The following is a 2351-nucleotide window of genomic DNA, read 5'->3' on the forward strand; positions in this document are numbered from 1 at the left end:
ACTTTTATCACACAGACATACTTTTCAGCTGCCACACAGGGAAAAGGACAACTCCATGAGCTGGATAAGGGGCCATTCAGCTGTCATTCACCATCTTGGCAAACCCAGGCATTGACAGGAGCCCATTGACCATAAGGCTTGGACAAACGTGATTTGGGGGGGGAGTACATGGGAATGTGTCCATGTGACAAGTTGTCAGCAGTAATCGGCTCTCTTGCTGGCACACACCACCCAGCAGGAGCAGAGACATGTACTCGGGAAAGTGGCTTTCCCGCTTTTTGAGCGCAGATGAGATTAACTGCAGATAAGCTGAGTGGATAAGGCTTGCGCTGCAGTCCGGGAGCGCTCAGAAGCCTTACTGTTGAACATTGCATGAAAGAACATTCCCCAAAGGTGATCGTCAGCAGGGTCAGCTCCCCTCCCGAGCACAGCACATGTTAAGTCAGTCGTGCTTTGTGATCACCAAGGACACCTTCTACTGCTGCGATTATGCAGCTCCACTTTAATAAGGGATTACTAGATAATATAGGCATAGTAACATGCGTTAGAGCCTTCAGAAGGTTGACTGATATGATTAATCCTCTATCTGTTGCTCATGAAAGATTAAAAAGTTGAACTGAGCAGTTCCTATGTCCAGTGGGTGTGTTAAGGGGGAGGTAGCATTTGTCCAGGGAAACCATTTAAACAGTTACTTTGAATTCTCTCTCCCATTCAGAAACAGAAGGGCTGTTTTATTCTTTCTGTGCTTCAGAGCCAGACATCAATAATGCAAGCAGAGAGAGAGGAGACCGGATCCTGCCAGCAACAGATGGGGAGCAGTTTTCTCAGGGCAGTGGCCGTTCATCAGCGAGCTGCCTGAATGTAGTCCTGAGATTTCTTCAATGCAATGACCTTGAAGTGCATCTGGATCATGAATACGTGCAGAAGGTGTTTTAGGAAAAGGGAGGTGTGTGGGCATGATGCTTCTGCTAGCACCTTCTCAGTGTATTACACAGTGCTACAGCTTTGTCCTGTGTGTGTTGTGTAGTCGTCCAATGTGTAACGAGTGTGCTGCACAGCAAAAGTCATGTAAACCAAAGCCATACAGAGGTCTAGTCATTGCCGTCTGGGTCGTTTTTGCAGCCTGTGACCCTTCCTGCTAGGAAGTCTTTTTATTCCCAAGCTTCAGTAATTTTAAGTCCAGTATCAATTCCCTGCCTTGGCTGTGCAGTTTTTGTTTAAGCTGTAAAAGGCAAGAGCTTACTAGCATTCTCCATATGTCTGAAGATAACTGCAGCGAGGTCTGAATTCCCTGCTTCCAAGTCTGTAATTGTGCAATAAATACTGTGCTTAATAAAGCTGACTTTTGTTTTGTAAAGTGCCTGTTGGTTATTCATAGAAATTAGAGATGGAAATGACCTATTAAATCCCTTTAGTCCAATTCCAATTGCAAATGCAGACTGGCTACCTGCAAAGCGCTAGGTTGTAAATAAGCAGGTTGTGGCAGGAAGTCAAACAAGACATTTTTAACTCAGGCCAAGAGTTCCAAGTTCTAGTGCTTTTATTTGCAAAACTGTTGATTTGATTGCTGATAAAATTACCCACTCCTGAGCATGTCCTTAAATCTAGTGATGGCTTTGTTCCTGCCCCTGCTACCTCTCTTTTCAAAGGACAAAATTATAGTGTGTTTAAAATGTTACAAAAGGCCACATGTGACGATTAACTCGAAAGGTGAAGTCCAGGTAAAAAAATAACTCCAGTGGCTGAAACCAGACAACCTCCCCCATTTTGGTTTGTGAATCTCCTGCAGGATTAATCTGCCTTCCCTTACAAATAAAAAAAAAAAAGCCTTTCCCTTTTCTCAAGCCATTGGATGGCTTCAGTCAGACCAAACATTAATTCTGTCCAGGGGTTCACTCTTTTAGCTCAGTGCTAGCTCCCCCACCCCTTGGTAAAGTGATTCTATTTACTAAAAACAGATACTTTGGGAACAAGAAAACTTCAGCCAGGAGATGGGGATAGACACACCAGACAGTGTCTGAGCAGAAGGCAGATAGTGCAATTACCCCGTGAGATGGAGCCCCAGAAGTTCATTTATTAGCAGCTGTCATAGTATGAGATTTGTTTGTTGATATAATCTCGTATCTTTTCCACCTTCTTCTCCAGGCCTGCCAGGCTGGCTGACTTCGAGGTGAGTACTTCGTTGCTTTCCTGAATTTCTGTTTCAATGGCTGAGGATAGAAACAGGGTTAAGGGCTGAGAGGCTAAGAAAGAGCGAAAGACATCACCCCCAGCCATGCCCTAGGCCTGCAGCACTTGTCTGAAAATGCATTTCTCAGCAAATATTGTCAGCACTCAGCTAGCTGCATTTA

At 44.6% G+C, this 2351-nt stretch overlaps 2 protein-coding genes across 4 annotated transcripts in view; one reads left to right on the forward strand and one right to left on the reverse strand.

Annotated features, from left to right (window-relative positions):
* Positions 1-1730, forward strand: part of CAMK1G (calcium/calmodulin dependent protein kinase IG) — a 24148-nt gene extending 22418 nt beyond the window's left edge. For both annotated transcript variants that reach the window (XM_019514048.1, XM_019514049.1), the window contains one exon: positions 716-1730. The gene's annotated coding sequence lies outside the window, so the exon portion shown is untranslated. The remainder of the gene's footprint in view (positions 1-715) is intronic.
* A 319-nt stretch (positions 1731-2049) lies between these two features.
* The window catches only part of LAMB3 (laminin subunit beta 3), a 50769-nt gene continuing 50467 nt past the window's right edge, over positions 2050-2351 (reverse strand). For both annotated transcript variants that reach the window (XM_019514046.1, XM_019514045.1), the window contains exon 23: positions 2050-2210. In XM_019514046.1, the coding sequence (XP_019369591.1) occupies positions 2077-2210 (134 nt within the window). In that variant the 3' untranslated portion in view covers positions 2050-2076. The remainder of the gene's footprint in view (positions 2211-2351) is intronic.

Source organism: Gavialis gangeticus, unplaced genomic scaffold, assembly GCF_001723915.1.
Source record: "Gavialis gangeticus isolate Ggan-Ray unplaced genomic scaffold, GavGan_comp1, whole genome shotgun sequence".
Classification (NCBI taxonomy): Eukaryota; Metazoa; Chordata; order Crocodylia; family Gavialidae; genus Gavialis; species Gavialis gangeticus.